At 36.4% G+C, this 16,993-nt stretch overlaps 1 protein-coding gene across 1 annotated transcript; it reads right to left on the bottom strand.

Moving 5' to 3' along the window:
• Positions 1-33: 33 nt before the first annotated feature.
• Positions 34-16,760, bottom strand: LOC145639631 (vesicle-fusing ATPase-like). Its single transcript, XM_081690918.1, has 22 exons — positions 16,561-16,760; positions 15,988-16,147; positions 15,006-15,101; positions 14,826-14,910; positions 14,532-14,582; positions 7,209-7,376; positions 6,901-7,055; positions 6,709-6,817; positions 6,019-6,118; positions 5,797-5,852; positions 5,064-5,129; positions 4,884-4,966; positions 4,625-4,758; positions 4,054-4,264; positions 3,731-3,862; positions 3,588-3,648; positions 3,437-3,496; positions 3,103-3,161; positions 2,936-3,023; positions 1,283-1,405; positions 681-746; positions 34-480 (listed from the first exon to the last, which is right to left on the bottom strand). Exons 2-22 carry the CDS (start codon positions 16,143-16,145, stop codon positions 337-339), a joined length of 2,205 nt encoding a protein of 734 aa, XP_081547044.1. The 5' UTR covers positions 16,146-16,147; positions 16,561-16,760; the 3' UTR covers positions 34-336.
• Positions 16,761-16,993: the final 233 nt, after the last annotated feature.

Consider the following 16,993-nt stretch of genomic DNA (forward strand, 5'->3'; position numbering starts at 1 on the left):
ATTGCACAATCAATTCACACAGATTTTTGAACATACAGTCAAAAGATACAGGATTTTAATTAAGATAACTAAACATGCCAACTAAGGCCATTTACCCTAATTTTAAAAGCTCAACATCTGACAAAACTGGTGAAAAAATGGCAGTAAATAAGTCAAATCCGTAGGGTATACACACCGGCTAACTACAAAACCATGGTCAGAACCACTGAAGGGGTTCAAAGAAAGATAACGGGTGAAAGAATATAAAAATTAATAACACAGTCAATCTGATTAAAATTACCGTCAAAGCAAAGACTGGTGAAAAAACCAGTGTAATAACATGCTGCTTAGTGTGAATCAGTACCGGACAAGGTCCTGAAGACATTCATAAAAGTGAGATATGTCAATCTTTTCTTGGCCAGAGTAAATGGCTTCTGCTTTACCTCCTTGTTCACCTTGAGCAGCCATTTCAATTAGCATGTACACTTTCTTAATTGGCATCTGCAATTTGACAAACAGAAATTAAAAAAAAAAATGAAAAATCGAGGGGCAAGAAAAAAAACTATTGGGCACAAATTACATCAAATTCAATATGTCCCAAGAATCCTTGATAGAGTATAAACTATAAGCTACTCTAATGTAAAAGAAAAAAAGTCAGTTAAAATCAATACAGGGAAGAAAACTGAAAGAGGATGACTTACATCATTTAGGGCCTCAGCAGCAGAATCTATGTCATCCTCTGAGAAGACATTTAGTTGCTTCAACACCTGAGCAAGGAGAGAGAGAGAGAGAGAAAAGTAGAGAACAGATTAAAGAACCCAATCAACATAGAAAAGGACACGAGCTTTACATAAAAATGGAGCAAATAGCAAAATCACCCATATCTTTTGTTTTTGCACCAGGCAAACCTTTATGCTAACCAGATAATAACCCAAAATCATAACTTATGCAATCTACATAGCAGGCTACCACTTACATAGCCAGAATAGTATAACACCACTCATTAAAAACACACAGGATATCCAGACCTCATTACAAACCAATGTTACCTAATTCGTGGTATGTTTGGTACATATTAAAGGCATGGGGGCACAACTCGCTACCTGTTTGGTAAAACTAGTCTAAAAATGTACCATTGTACCATGATTGTAATGTTTATTTACCAGGCAGCTGATTTGTACTATGTTCTACATTCAAACCCCAGAAAGACGTACTTTCTTTCCAACATGCGCCACAATCACGTTAAAAAGAAGCCCCAGAACAACTTTAGATCATGCGTTTACATGGAGAAAGATTAGCTAACCTTTCGTGCATCTTCAGTTTTCAAAGTTGGGACATTATAGGTGACAGAGAACGCATCACGAATGCCAATTGAATCCAAGAAACCAACTTCACTGGTTGTCCCCAACACAAGAAGTTTCTTTCCCTGGAGACAAATGATCAAGTAATGAGACTTAAGATATGGAATAATGCACTGACGTACAGCACAGCAGCAGTCAATGGTAAGAAATAAATTGATATCAGAGTTACTATGGTTCTCATATAGGAGTTCTAAACAATCAACTAAGTTTTCAATTTGGTTAAAAAAAAAAAACTAGATAACATAAATTTCTACCAGATTAGTCTTTATGGACAATGCTAAAACGAACAAATTGTAATCACACCATCCTTTTGAGCCCCCACATACTTTCATCATATCTTTAATCCACATTATAAGTCCAAATCCTGATTTACATGCATTGGAGCATATGACCAATACACCAGAGAGATGGATCCCAAGTGAAAAGTAAAACCATAGCCACCTAGGGAATAAACTTGTTCATCAACCCCAAGGTCCAAACTAGGTTACAATACCCACATGCTAATGACAAGTTAGAATCATCATCTCTCACAAAACATGGTAGCAAAGCAACACTTCCCTCTCCTCTCCTCTCCTCAGCATAATTTCTCTCCCCACTAGCCCTTTAATACCACAATGTATAGCACATATAGAAGAATTAAGACTAATCTTAAGGTTTCAAACTCGATTATGTTGCTGAACATTAGTGGAAGAACAAAGACCAGTTGCGCTCACAGGGTAGCATCTTGTGGACCATTCCAATTAGATGTATGAATATAATCTCGAGGAAAGAGTTATACACCACTTTTGATTTCAAACTTCAATCCACAATCAAGTCATAAGTCGATACACAACTATGGATCATGGAACCAAACTAAGGTCATCCTATAATAGCTTCCTGTTCAATGTCTCTTACAGGCATATATTTACTAAAGTAAATTATTACATAATCTACGGACACTATACTCATTCACATGCATGCGAATGTTGGCTATGATTGGACCTTGAAGCTGCAGAGGATGTTAAGAGTAGACGTGCTAACAGAGTAATAGGTATACTTCCTAGTAAAACATACATGAATTTGCTAACATCACATGATATTTGCACTCTTGCCACTTGTTTACACTCACAACAATGGCCTAATAAATAAAGGCTAGGTACAGCATAATTGCATTGCGACAGAAGTTTCAATTTTTGTTACAAGGGGATTAGGAATCATGATAAGCAAATTGTGAATGCAAATATAACATTACAGAGGTCAGGGAAAAAAAGACCACAGGGTTTTCCATTAAACTCACACATTTATCTCTCAAGAAAATGATATTCATCAGCAGATGACAGAAGTGAGTTTTTTCTGCACCTATACAGTTGCTTATGAGCAACTACAGGCTTTTAAGCTAGTCTTCGAGGTTATTGTCAAGTGAGTTTTAAATGACATGGGTTCATAATTAGACTAAGTTGTTAACTGTTGAGAAAAAAAAGAGGGATGAGTAGGAAGGGAAGCTAGGAACCTACAAATAAGTAGATAGAAGAATTCGAAAACAGACAATTAGTTAGAAACTTCTGTATAGGGAGTAAAACCTAATCTTAGAGCAAGGAAAATTTCAAGAGACACACCAGTGGGGGAAGTCGTTTCAAGAGGACCATCAATGTTTGCGAGATGATATTTGAAAACCGAGGGCCAATAGCCACATATTCTACAAGCCTGCAAGATAGTATTGAGTTTATGTCCAACAAAAAGAAACAAAATTACAGGAAGAACAATAAAACATAGTCAAAGTCACCTCTCAATGTCATCAAGTATTATTACGCTCAGCGGTGACCTATAAGCATCTTCAAAGACCTACAATTAAAAATTCAACCAAAGGTGCATAATCAAATATTAATGACAGCACTACGTAAGCGGACAAAAATTACAAAGGGAAAAAATAACATGGATGCCATAATGCCACATGCACTAATGTGGCAGTGGTGTGATTGTACATGTATAACACTAACAAAGTAACAAGTTTAGAGATACATGATAATCAAAATAAATACACATTCTGAACATAATTACTATACTTCATTTTTCATAAAAGGTCAAAAACAACAAAAGAAAGAGTAGTAAAAATGAACCTTGACAATATGTGCACATTTAGTACTCTCACTGAGACCAATCATGGATTCCGCTGATACCTACTCATTATTTACACAAACAGAAATAAAACATGTTACAGTCATGGATCTTGAAAAATGGCATGATAAAATCAACAAGTACAGAACTTACAATCTTCACATATGGAAAATCACTACAGATACCAACTGTAGCAGCCATTGCAGTCTTCCCACTAAACACAAACAAAATCAGAAAACTGTAAATAATTATTCAAAAAACAGCAAGGAACAAAGGCAAGGAAATGTAATTGTTACCTGCTACTTGGACCTTCCAGAAGACAAGTCAAAAGTGGGCTGCCTTTGCTAAGTTTTACTTGTTCTGCTAGCAGCATAGTGCGTTGCTGGATGTGTTCATGGCGTACACCACAATCCACCATTCCATTGAGCCTACAAGTTTTAGTAGAGATGTGATTATAAAACCTTTAATAAAAAATATCTACATAATTAATAGGAGGCATGCTAATTACAGCCAATATATCACAGCTTCTAAACTACCAAATGGAAACGAGGTATTAGCCAAAGCTAAATAACAAAGTAATATCCCATATGAAAGAACCATAAGACCCTTACTATCTTACCTGCATCGTTCAAGATCACCGGTGGATGCTCCAAATGCTGGTTTGACTTCTCCTATAGCTTCCAAAAAGTCGTGCATAGTAACTTTTATGTTTTCCTCATCCACTGGCTTATTAAGATCATCCATGTTTAATTGCCGGTTCAGAGCATATGAGACAGCACTTTTAACAACACCTTCGAGCTCTGCTCCACTATAATTCTTTGTTCTTGCAGCTGCATTAATGTGTAGATAAATTTATATATACCCTTCACATCATATTACCAGATGTATAAAAGTTGTAGTGCTAAGATTAGGAAGCCTAAAAACATAGGAAAAAAAAAAAGTTCAGTTAAATAAAACACCCTTCTTACAAGGGGACAACAGGCAAATAAAATTCAAAAGCCTACAGTAAATACTGTTACATCATTTTATCAAAATGCTTATGAAACTGAATGCCACAGGAGACAAAGAGAGTAATTTTCTACTGTCTAAGGCACATCAATGTGAAATTTTATCACCATAGTTCAATATAAAGCAACAAGAAGATACTAGTGAGTAGTGACCTCAAAAGCATTTACAACAAATTCACATACCCAGTTCAGCCAAATTGATGTCTGGTGCAAGGAAAGAATTTTCTTTCATCTTGGTTGTATGAATTTCAAGAATTTGCAAACGACCAGCTTCATCAGGGAGGCTTATCTCCACTTGAACCTCTAAACGCCCAGGCCTGTCCAGAGAAAACTATCACCATGGCTATACAATAGTTACAAAATTGACTTCAAAAGCTGAGCGGATTATCTAATAAAAATGGAATGTTCATCAATGAAAAATCGGTACCAGCAAAGAGCTCACCTTAAAAGTGCTTCATCAAGCAAATCTTTTCTGTTAGTCATCCCAATCAACAAAACATTATTGAGTGCCTCCACCCCGTCAATCTAAAAAGCAAGAAGCTATCAGTATATTGGCTATCTTACTTTTTATCTGTACAAACACATACTATTTTACATTTTAGAAAGCCAATCTTTAACCTACCTTGGTTAGTAGCTGGTTGACAATGCTATCATGGACACCTGTACCATCCCTAGTAGAGCCTCTAGACTGCAAATTTTAAAGAGAAAAAACATATCAGAAACTTGGTCTAAGCATACTAGAAAAGATCTGCAAAATCAATATAGCTTCTTCGTTTCTATGGTGACTATTGTACTTTCCATTATAATGTGATTAATGTCCCAATTGAATATCCAAATCCATAAGGGTTATTAACTTATTATCAGCACCAGTTTTATTTTTTATTTCAAGCTATCTCCACTGCATGTGTACATAATGGATCAAATCCCCCATCAACTAGCTCATTTATTACTCCAGCATAAGTAAAAAAATCATTAGGAATTTAGAACAATATCAGAACGAAAAGATTTATGTAAATATAGAGTAATCAGAAGGATAACACAATGTTTCATAAACAATGATTCAGGCAATCAAAAAAGAATAACAGTGTGAACATCAATTTTCTGAAAAATGATGTGCTCAGTATGGGACAAGGGCTTCCATAATCCACATAAACTTTGTACACGCAGGATTGACTACAGCAACTAGGCAGATAATGAGGAATGACAATTAGTTGTATAACGTGTGAAGCTTCATGTGCAAGCAAGCATGCACATGTGTGTAGTATCCAGGGTATAAATTAAAAATTGGAACCCTAGTCCCTAGGGTGATGACGAAGAACTATAAAAAATAACTGTCATTGCTCTCGATGCCTTACCTTACAGATAGCATCTATTTCATCAAAGATAATAACATGCAAGTCACTTTGATCCCCTGAAAAGTACAAATTAAAAAATTAAGCAGTAAAAAAGAAAACCATACAATAAATAATGTAAAAAAAAATCCATTACTTTCTTTTTGATCAGTGACAACAATAGAGCCAGCACAAGCATAACTCCAAATGACACCAGCCATATGCAATGTATACATCTCACTTTACCTCGAGTTCTCTGGTCTTGTTCAGCATCAGCAAATAGATCCCTGATGTTCTTCTCAGTTTCACCAACAAACTTGCTTAATACCTCAGGCCCATTGACAATCTGGGAAAAACAAACATATAAGCCACAGCCATATAGTCTGTGTTTTGAGGCTTCCAAAGAGGAATGTATTGTATTCAAAACAAATTATATATATTCTTTTTCACTCAACATACCCCCCTTCCCCCTAAAGGAGATCAAAGTTACTAACATGAATCCCTTATACTAGTGTACCTGTCCTTCACTGTCCAAATGCAACAGATCAATTTTCACAAGAGCCACCTCATTAATAAAACTTTGAATCAGAATCTCAATCCATCAATCAAAGTCTAAATTACCGGGTTGAATTAAGGGACTGAGATCAAAGTTCTCTTGTCCAAGAATGGTAATAAATATGCAGAGAGTTGAACACAGGGAATGCTGGATGTCATCTCAAACAGGGCGTGAAAACTTAGTTATTTTTTTTTATTTTTTTTTTATAAGCAGGAAGCAATGATTAAAAGTCTGGAATTTGAGTGGTCAAGAATTCAGATCTAAGGATCAGCACAGATCAAATTGAACAAGTTGTAATTAAAAATAATCGTAGTAGGAATGAATTTGCCAACATTTCTCATCGTCTAAATTATAAGTCCATAAAGGTTCACTTGAAGTACCTTTGGATCCTTTCCATTTAACACCTTTCCTATCTGACGTGCCATCAGAGTCTTGCCAGTGCCAGGAGGCCCATACAGAAGCATTCCTTTCACATGCTTGATGCCCAATCTATGGTAGTCAATGCGAAATATGTATCAGTCATTTATAGAATCAATATTTCAACAACATACCAGCTAAAGCTTAAAAATTACTTGCTAGTGACATGGGGAGGAAAAACCCTAGAGGCAAAAGCTCTTCGGAATATATCTGCAAACTCTGCACTCAGACCACCTATACCAAGTGCCTTCAAATTGAATTCTTTATGCTTAAAGAGATTGCTGCTAGCTGATTCACGTTGATTGATTATCTGAAAATTACATTAAAAACTGTCATTCTACAGCAATTCTAACAATCATAGATAACTTCACAATATCAAAATATTAGAAAACTGGAAACATACAACAATCACCTAATCCAAAACCAACTTCTAGTAATACATGTTCAAGAATGAAGAGTTTACCTTTATTCCACTGCCTCCTGCTGCCTCAAAAATGATATATGTGTCTGCTGACAGCATCCCTCTTTCAATATCTGAATTTTCCTGCCCCTCAACAACAGCCTGGTTGACTGTGAAAAGAAAATTATTGCCTAGGTACTCAAAAGTTACTTTTTGGCCCACTGTCATGATCTGCATAAGGTCATTGGGAAAATATATTAGAGGTGCAATGGACAAGCAAGAAAACAAACAATATATCCTCTTTAACCCACCTTCTCCAGTACCGGATTAGGGGAACACCCGAACATACCAGCATTTCTGCCTAACAGACCATCAATAATAGTCCTTGTTCTCAAGTCAATTTATTTGACAAAAAGATAAAGAATTTAGCTAACACATTTATATGGTGTCCCAAAATAAAATTATCGATCTTTATAGAATTGTACCTTGGCCTTAACATACATGCAAAATCAATTCGGAAATCATAAGTATGGAGGTAGAATAATAGCTACCAGTTAAACAAATTGCTTTGAGAACACGGAAAAGATTATCCCTCTTGTTTCCTCATACATGTTAAATTGTCCTCATTGATTTCAAATTGGCAAAAGGCATACCAGGAAGATTGTCTAACAATGTGGAATTGTGTATTTATAAAAAATGAACAAAATCCACGCAAACAATTTTAGACAACCTTTGTAGGGGGGAAAAAGCTAGAAGTGTCAAAAGTTGACCTGACCCAAAATACTGACTCAAACCCGATTATTAACCGAACCATCTGAACCCGAAAAAATGGTGACCCAAACCTGACTTGAAACCAACCCTAGACCCGAGTTGACCCGAGTATGTGAGACCTGAACCCGAACATGAACTGACCTGGAGATGACCCGACCTGAGTGTAACCCGTAAATTATTGGCCTAAACCGAACCCGACTTGAACCGAAATTGACCCAAACCCATTTTAACCCGTCAAAAATCCGAATTAAACCTGACTTGTTACTAACCTGACCTGAATTCAACCCGACCCGTTCCTAACCCGAACCGAATTAAACCCAACCTGTTACAAACCCGACCCGAAATTAACCCGACTTGTTATTAACTTGACCCAAATTCAACCCAACTTTTTATTGACCCAACTCGAATTTTACCGGACCTATTACTAACTTGACCAAAAAATTCAACCCGATCTGTTACTAACTCCACTCGAAATTAACACGTCTTGTTATTGACCCGGCCTAAATTCAACCCAAATTATTCCTGACCCGATTTCAAATAACCTTAAATGCAATTTAGACCACCTTATTATTGTTGATCAACTAATTTTGTCTAAGGAGACCAAGTTGGTCCAACCAGCAAAAGAAAGGAGCATCATCCTCAAATTTAAGAGTTAAATATAATATATATTTGTTGTATGGTCAAAAGAGATAATTATCTTCCTAAATTATATACTATAGTTCCCTAGTATATTGCCATATATTATAGTCAAATGAAATAATTAGCTTGATAAAAATTATAATTATTTATTTATAGTTAGTTGAACCCGAATACAACCTGACTTGGAAATGACCCGACAAATTATTGACTTGAACAGAACCTGACTTGAATCCGAGAATGACCCAACTTGGAAATGACCCAACCTGATTATAACCCGCAAATTATTGACTTGAACCGAATCCGACTTGAACCCGAGACTGACCCAACTTAAAAATGACCCGACCTTATTATAACCTGCAAATTTATAGACTTGAACCAAACCCGAATCAAACCCGAGAATGACCCGACCTAATTCTAGCCCGCAAATTATTGACTTGAACCGAACCTGACACGAACCCGAGAATTACCCTAACCCGTGAAAAACCAAATTAAACCCGACCTATTGTTCACCCGACCCGAATGTAACCCGACTTATTATTAACTCGACCAAAAGCCGACCTAAACCCGACCCAAATCCGATAAGAAGTATGACCCGACGTTACCCGACTCAAGCATGACCCAAACCAAACCCGACACGCATAAGTTATGGAATTAATCCGAATTGACCCGACCCGAATTGTCCCGACCCACACTTACCGACCTAAACACGACCCGTTTACTCGAATTAACAGCTCTACCCGAAAACTCCAAAAATTCTCAAAAAGCGTGGATATTAGCCTTCAATTTTGGAATTTTTTTAACTTTTTTTCACCTAAAAATAAAAATTATCAAAATGTTTACCATGATCCCTAATATCCGGGTGGAACCATCCAATTTGCCTTTCAACGACCAATTTACCAGTTTACAACTTGCACCGAATCCATTTAATCAAGCCTACCACGAACATTTATGACAACATATAATGATCATATATGGTTTTAAACGGCATTGCTTTGAGGAAACAAAACAAGAGAACAATAGCCGCTAAAGCTATGCTTTTGGAAGGCAGCGGCCGTCAATTGGTTCCGTCAAGCTAGCTATATGCTGTGTATTATCAACTATTTCTACATAAGGCGGCAAGGCGGACCGTTACCCCCTAACCCCTCGGGGGGACTTATATGACCCCAACATATATTCCCTATAATTTCAAGACTTTTCTTAACCAAGGCCCTGATAACTAAAAAAATTCTGAAAAAGCGTGGATATAGCCTTCAATTTTTAAATTTTTTGACTTTTTTTAGTCCGTAAATAAAAATTGCCGAAATGCCCTCTAGGAGTCTAATTGGGTAGATGGAATCATCTAATTTGCCTTTAAACAGCCAATTTACCGGTGTAAAACTTGCGCCAATTTCATTAACTCAAGTCTACCACAAACATTAATGACAACATATAATGATCATATATGGTTCCAAACGGCATTATATGACCCTCAAACCTCTAAAAATTCTCAAAAAGTATGGATATTAGTCTTCTATTTTGGAATTTTTTGACTTTTTTTCGCCCGAAAATAAAAATTACCGAAATGTTTACCACGGTCCCTAATACCCTCTAGGAGTCCAATTAAGTAGGTGGAACCATCCAATTTGCCTTTAAACGGCTAATTTACCGATTTACAACTTGCACCGATTTCATTAACTCAATCCTACCACGAACATTTATGACAACAAATAATGATCATATATGGTTCCAAACGACATTATATGACCCTGAGATGTATCCCCTAAAATCTCACGCCTTTTTGACACCGGGTCCCGAATCCTCCAAAATTTCTCAAAAAACGTGGATATTAGCCTTAAATTTTGGAATTTTTTGACTTTTTTTCGCTTGGAAATAAAAATTTCAGAAATGTTTACCATGGTTCCTAATACCCTAAAGGAGTCCATTTGGGTGGGTAGAACCATCCAATTTGCCTTAAAACGACCAATTTACTGGTTTACAACTTGCACCGATTTCATTAATTTAAGCCTACCACGAACATTTATGACAACATATCATGATGATTTATGCTTCCAAACAGCATTATATGACCCCGAGATGTATCCCCTAAAATCTCACGCCTTTTCGACACCGGGTCTCGAAACCACCAAAATTTCACAAAAAGCGTGGATATTAGCCTTCAATTTTGGAATTTTTTTTACTTTTTTTCGCCTGGAAATAAAAATTGCCGAAATGTTTACCCCGGTTCCTAATACCCTCCGGGAATCCATTTGGGTGGGTGGAACCATCCAATTTGCCTTTAAACGACCAATTTATCGGTTTACAACTTGCACCGATTTCATTAACTCAAACCTACCACGAACATTTATGACAACTTATAATGACCATTTATTGTTCCAAACGGAATTATATGACCCCGTAATTTATCCCCTAAAATATCATTTCTTTCTGACACCGGGCCCCGAAACAATCGAAATTTCTAAAAAAAACATAGATATTAACCTTTAATTTTGGAGTTTTTTTAATTGTTTTTCGCACGAAAATAAAAATTGCCCAAATATTTACCATGGTCCCTAATACCCCACAGGAGTCCTATTGCGTGGGTGGAACCATCCAATTTGCCTTTAAATGACCAATTTACCGGTTTACAACTTTCTCCGATTTCATTAACTTAAGTCTACCACGAACATTTATGACAACAAATAATGATCATATATGGTTCCAAACGACATTATATGACCTCGACATGTATTCCCAAGAATTTCAAAACTTTTAGACACCGGGCGAATACTTCAAAATTTCTCAAAAAGCGTGGATACTTGCTTTTAATTTTTGAATTTTTTGACTTTTTTCCCATGCGAATAAAAATTGCCGAAATATTTATCATGATTCCTAATACCCTCCGGGATTCTAATTGGGTAAGTGGAACCATCCAATTTACCTTTAAACGGCCAATTTACCAATTTACAACTCTGGCCGATTTATTAATTCAAGCCTACCACAAACATTTATGACAACATATAATTATCATATATAGTTTCAAACGGCATTAAATGACCCTGAGATGTATCCCTTAAAATCTCAAGGCTTTTTGACAATGGGCCCCGAAAACTCCAAAATTTCTCAAAAAACGTGGATATTAACCTTCAATTTTAGAAATTTTTGACTTTTTTTCTCCCGTAAATAAAATTGCCGAAATGTTTACCATGGTCCCTAATACCCTCTAGGAGTCCCATTGGGTAGGTGGAACCATCCATTTTGTCTTAAAACGGCAAATTTACCGATTTACAACTTGCACCAATTTCATTAACTCAAGCCTACCACGAACATTTATAACAACATATAATGATTATTTAGGGTTCCAAACGGCATTATATGACCCCGAGATGTATCCCCTAAAATCTCATTTCTTTTAAAGGCAAATTGGATGGTCTCACCCGACCCGAAATCAACTCGACTTGTTATTGACCAGACCCAAATTAAGCCCGACTTGTCATTGACCTGACCCGAATTTTACCAAACCTATTATTTACTCGATCTAAAAATTCAACCCGATATGTTACTAACTCCACTCGAAATTAATACGTCTTGTTATTGACCCGACCTTAATTCAACCCAAATTATTCCTGATCCGATTTCAAATAACCTTAAATGCAATTTAGACCACCTTATTATTGTTGATCAACTAATTTTGTCTAAGGAGACCAAGTCGGTCCAGCCAACAAAAGAAAGGAGCATCATCCTCAAATTTAAGAGTTAAATATAGTATATATTTGTTGTATGGTCAAAAGAGATAATTATCTTCCTAAATTATAGACTATAGTTCCCTAGTATATTGCCATATATATTATAGTCAAAGGAAATAATTAGCTTGATAAAAATGATAATAATCTATTTATAGTTAGTTGAACCTGAATATGACCTGACTAGGAAATAACCCGACCTGATTGTAACCTGTAAATTATTGACTTGAACATAACCCGACTTGAATCCGAGAATGACCCAACTTGGAAATGATCCAACCTGATTATAACCCGGAAATTATTGACTTGAACCGAACTTGACTTGAACCCGAGAATGACCCGACTTGAAAATGACCCAACCTAATTATAACCCGCAAATTATTGACTTGAACCGACTCCAACCCTAGAATGACCCGACCTTATTCTAACCTGCAAATTATTGACTTGATCCGAACTCGACTCAAACCCAAAAATTACCCTAACCCGTTTTAACTCGTTAAAACCCTAATTAAGCCCGACCTATTATTCACCCGACCCGAATGTAACCCGACCTGTTATTAACTCGACCTAAACCCGACCCAAACCCGATAAGAAGTATGACCCGACTCAAGCATGACCCAACCCAAACCTGACCCGCATAGGTTATGGAATTAATCCGAATTGACCTGACTCGAGTTGACCCGACTCACTCTTACCCGACCAAAACCCGACCCGTTTACCCGAATCGACAGCTCTAGAAAAGGCAAACAAAAAGATGGGAGGAGCTATAACTTACACTCTCTGAAATAAACTAATACATCACATGGTCTTCCATTTGAATGACAGTAGTCTATAAGGTGGTAGCACAAAAGATGGGGAGGAAAGGTTGGTGCAACATTAGCATGCTTTTTCTGAAACTAGGAAGTTGGACGTTAGGTTAGGTATTATGACTGTTGAAAATGATTTTGAATGTTTTGTTATGAAAGTCCATGAAATGGTAATTACTGTCACAAGAAATGGTATTTTGGCCTTCAACAATTGTATGTTTAATCCTTCAATTTGTTTGACTAGTAACTGTGACAAGACCAAAAAGACCAACATTCAATAAATGAGGTCAAAACCATCTTTCAATACAATGAGAAATCTAGTGACACTGTCCTGGTGTACACAGAAGCTGCAAGGAATCAATATTTGAGGGAGGGGCACATTAGTCATAGCCTATTAGTAGTGTCTTGAGGAATAAGTTAGAGTAAGTTATGAGACTTTTTCTATAAATAGGCCTCATTAGGAGGAATAATGATCATGCTGAAAATATTGTTAAGCTTTGCTTATTTTTGGAGAGCTGCTCTTCCTCTCGAATGAAGAGTGATTGTATTGTTTGATTACTCTGATCATCAATACAAATATCTGGTACTTAGCTAATTTTTTTCTGCTTAATCATCTTCCTAATCTCTCTGATCTGAGCTAATTCCTAGCAGCAGCATCACAGATTACAAGCATGCTTATTGAAACTCCAGATAGTCCCTAACATTTTAAAGAAAAAAAAAACACTGGAGTGAACCAAAAAAAAAAAAGAAAAAATCAACAAACTTGCCTGGTCAACAATCAATCAATCAATCAATCAATCAAAGCCTTAATCCCAAAAGTGGGGTCGGCTAACATGAACCAAATTTGATTATTCCGTGTAGTCATCAACATAAATCTTTCTCCTCCATCCCTTACGATCCAAAACTTCATCCTCACGTAAATCCATGCACTTCATATCCTTCCTCACTCCTTCCAACCAAGTCATCTTTGGTCTCCCTCTTCCTCGTTTAATCCCTCCATGGTCCCACTCTTCCACTCTTCGCACCGGTGCACCCTCGGGTCTCCGTCTTACATGTCCAAACCAACGCAGACGATTTTCCCTTAATTTATCTACAATGCCCGCCACACCTACTTTCTTGCGAATAACCTCATTTCTGATTCTATCTCTTAAAGTGTTTCCACACATCCACCTTAACATGCGCATTTCCGTAACCTCCATCTTTTTAATATGCTCTTTCTTAGAAGCCCAACATTCTGTACCATAGAGCAACACTGGTCTTATGGCAGTCCTGTAGAATTTTCCCTTCAACTTTAAGGGAATGCTGCGGTCGCATAACACTCCCGTGGCCGCTCTCCATTTAAGCCACCCTGACTTAATCCTGTGGGTCACGTCTTGATCAATGTCACCATTCTTCTGGATGATCGACCCTAGGTACTTAAAACATTCACTCATGGTCAAATCCTTTCCATCCTGGTCAACAAGTCTCCTCTTAATCAATTGGGTCACAACAACAGCATCAACCTGACAACAAAGACATTTCAGGAATAGATTCATAGAAACAAAAATGTATTGCATCAAAAATCAATACGTGTACAGGATAAAAGACATGTAAAAGTATCTAGTTCCATAAAACACCCACGGCAAAGAAAATTGAAGCATCAAGTTGCCAATACAAAAACATATCTTTCGAGAAGTAAGCAAAAGCATGAAACACTAATCTGCTATAAAATCTTACAAAGTAACAAAACTTTAAAGAAAATTTACTTGTTCATCTCTTGCTTTTGCTTTGGACAAATAGTCCAATTCAAGAGTAAGCACTGTAATTTGATTATTCTGAGGAGGTATGAATCTACAAAGAAAGATGCAAAAAGAAAAATATCGTCAATAATGAAGTATGAAAATCATCAACTGGTTTGAAATTATCAAAACATTAAACCACCTAACCTTTTGACAGTAATGGGGTCCCCGGTGGAAACCCTCAGATACTTCCGTTGGACAGAATTAAGAGCTATGCTCCCACTGGGTATATCATCATGAGCAGTGGGCAGTAGTTAAGGAGAAAACAATGCTGACAGAAATTTAGGTAAAGAGCACGAAAAAGTTCAAAGAAACATGTTAAGATAACTCTCACATTTTGAATAATATGCACACAAAGAACCACAGCTTGAAAGTCAGAGCAAAACTCTAATTTATAAGTACAGAATGAGGCTAAAAGGTAAAAACAAAATAATAGATGATAAATGCCAATGATGAAAGATCATGCTTAGATCCTAGGCAATCAACATGAATAAACTTACATCATATGCACTTCAGCATTCAAAGGAAATGCTAATCATAGTCAATCAAGAGTTGATATTAACGGTTCCTACTTTTTTCAGCTGTATGTTGCTGCGTCAGCGTGCCTATAAGATATCCATGGTTTCTTCAAAGTACATATGAATACTCTTTATTCTTAATTTTTAAGGACACCTCGATACTAAACCATCTAGCAGACACATGATGCAGATAGAGGAAGAGCAGCAAATAACAATTAGAAGACAATAACAGTTACCAATTTTGTCCAACTAAATAATTTGTAAATGCAGACTTTCTATTATAGCAAATAACCTGCAAGTTTCTTATTGAAGTTCAAAATCGAGCCAAACCAAACAAAAGGACAAGAACACAATATTGTGACATGCAACCTGAACCTAAATTAATTTGGTTGGCACATAAAATATGGTTAGAAACAAGCAATCAACACAATACATTCTGCAGCTGAATTCAAAATAACTTCGAAAATAGAATCACATTGTCTATAACATAACAAATAAGAGAATGACAATCCAAATAGCAAAATCACAATACAAAATCGGCGTAAATTTCAACAACTAGATTGAACGGAACAAATAGCAATTGAAAAGTAAGACTGTAAGAGGAAGGATATCCAACGGAAAGGACCCAAGAATCGCCAACATAGGCAAAAACCACGCGCGATCCAGGAGCAGCAAGACGGCGAAGATCAGCAACAGAGCAGTAGGCGAGATTAGTGGATACCAGATCTCTCGCCGGCGTGTTGGTGACGATCATGGTGTCATTCGCCATTTCTGTACAACAACAAAACTTAAGAGAGAAAAATATACAAAATGCAAATGTCTTACAATCATATTATATCACAAACCATTACAAAATCATGAAGCTCAAAAACTAACAAGTAATTTATTACAAAATTGAGCTAAAAAACTTTCGAATTGAGCATTATTCCAGGTCACTGAAAATGTACATCAGAGCAAGCATAATCCACTAAAAATTCGATTACAAATCTAATTTGAGACATCCGACATTGATTTTGAATGTAATTCATGATTTTCTTGAAGTTCATGAAATCTCTAGAACAAAAATGAACCCTAAATTTGATTGAAAACCCTAGAAATCGAAATTCGACATCAAAATCAACCGCAAAATGCAACAATTCACTGAAATTTCAACGCAAATGAAGGAGAGAAAGCAAGTGAATTACCGCGAAACAGAATTGGATGAAAGAGAGAGAGAAATCGGTAGAAAACGCCGATAAATCGAAGGTGAGATGAGACGAAGAAAATGAAAAGAATTGAAATGAAGAACAGAGAAATAGGAAGAGACTTAGTGACGAAGAAAGAAGATCTCGCGCAGACCAGACTTGTCTTTCATTTGTCTCAGACTTCCTTCTCTCCACCTTTCCTTTTATTTTTTCCCGCTGTTACGATTTTTTTTTTTTTTTTATATAACTAAATTGGGGAAAAGTATTTTATATTTGTTGCGTTTTATTCACGTAAATTTCTGTAAATGGAATTACAAAGTAAGGAAAGTATGAATGGATATGTGAGGTAATTCTTGTGTTATTTAAGACAAAGTTAAGTTATATACAAAGTCATGAGCATAACTCATGTAAATTGTGGGTCAAAGTATGAATG

This window comes from Chenopodium album, chromosome 7 (genome assembly GCF_948465745.1).
Source record: "Chenopodium album chromosome 7, dcCheAlbu1.1, whole genome shotgun sequence".
In the NCBI taxonomy this organism is placed as follows: Eukaryota; Viridiplantae; Streptophyta; class Magnoliopsida; order Caryophyllales; family Amaranthaceae; genus Chenopodium; species Chenopodium album.